Source organism: Antrostomus carolinensis, unplaced genomic scaffold (genome assembly GCF_000700745.2).
Source record: "Antrostomus carolinensis isolate BGI_N321 unplaced genomic scaffold, ASM70074v2 scaffold44469, whole genome shotgun sequence".
NCBI lineage: Eukaryota > Metazoa > Chordata > Aves > Caprimulgiformes > Caprimulgidae > Antrostomus > Antrostomus carolinensis.
In genome coordinates this window covers 30,006-30,951 of record NW_010338811.1, presented here as the reverse complement: position 1 = coordinate 30,951, position 946 = coordinate 30,006, and the positions used below count along the sequence as shown (strand labels likewise).

At 37.6% G+C, this 946-nt stretch overlaps 1 protein-coding gene across 1 annotated transcript in view; it reads right to left on the bottom strand.

The window, feature by feature from the left end:
- SCRG1 (stimulator of chondrogenesis 1) overlaps window positions 1–946 on the bottom strand; it is a 2,294-nt gene continuing 1,348 nt past the window's right edge. The window contains exon 2 of the mRNA XM_010175626.1: window positions 1–55. Within this exon, the coding sequence (XP_010173928.1) occupies window positions 1–55 (55 nt within the window). The remainder of the gene's footprint in view (window positions 56–946) is intronic.

The window sequence follows — 946 nt, the reverse complement described above, 5'->3', positions numbered from 1 at the left end:
TCACTGACTGTTGCAGGGAATCACAAAAGATATCTTTGGTCCAAAGAAAATGTCCCTGAAAGATATTACCAGTTATTTAAATAATTAGATTATTTCTTTATCAGAGCTTTAACATGATATTCACTTCCACTTGTGGGGTTTTTTTTAGCTATTGGTGGAATACATGTAGAATTCGTGTGTTTGTGGGATGCCCTTCCAGCAATGCAAATGCAACTGCAGGTCAGTATGAAGATACTGTGTTTCTACCTCTGCTGACCTGGTTTGGATGTGATGGCAGAACTTTCATTGACAGACCAGAGTGCCAGGACCCCACCCTGGTATTTTAGCTTTGAGAAAGTAAACTTACCAAATACATAATTTTAGAAAAATAAAGAGCTTCTGGGTGTGCATGCATACTGTTCAGTGCAATTTGTCCTGAGAGCAGACCTGCAAAGTAAATCCTCACTACCTCAAGATGGTTGAAGGAAGACTTCCTTGTGTATTTGTATCAAAGTAAGAGGCTTTCTTAGGCTACTCAAAGCTCAGAGGCTGCAGGTGGAAACCCAAAATGTGCTTCAGGGTGAGGACACCATATCTGACTTCAGGGAGAGTAAAATACAGAAAACTTAGTTAAACCCTACTCTCCATTGGAATGTGAGGTTTCTAGCTTTAGAAGTCATTTCCACTTGGTTCAAATCTAATCCCTTATGGGAGTGCTAAAAAGTTGTGTTTTATTGGATTTTAGGGGACTTGAGAGACTTGGGTGGTAAGAGGAGCACATAACAAGTCATTTTTGCTTGCTTATGTAATACCATCATATTTTATACCTGAAGTATTAAGTTTTGAGGTGTTGATATTTTTAATTTTAATTTCCTGAAGAAAAGATGGTGCTGGAAAGCTGAATGAGATAATACTTCTTAATTAATTATATTACTTCAAACCAGTATGGACTGGCAGTGTTTATTAA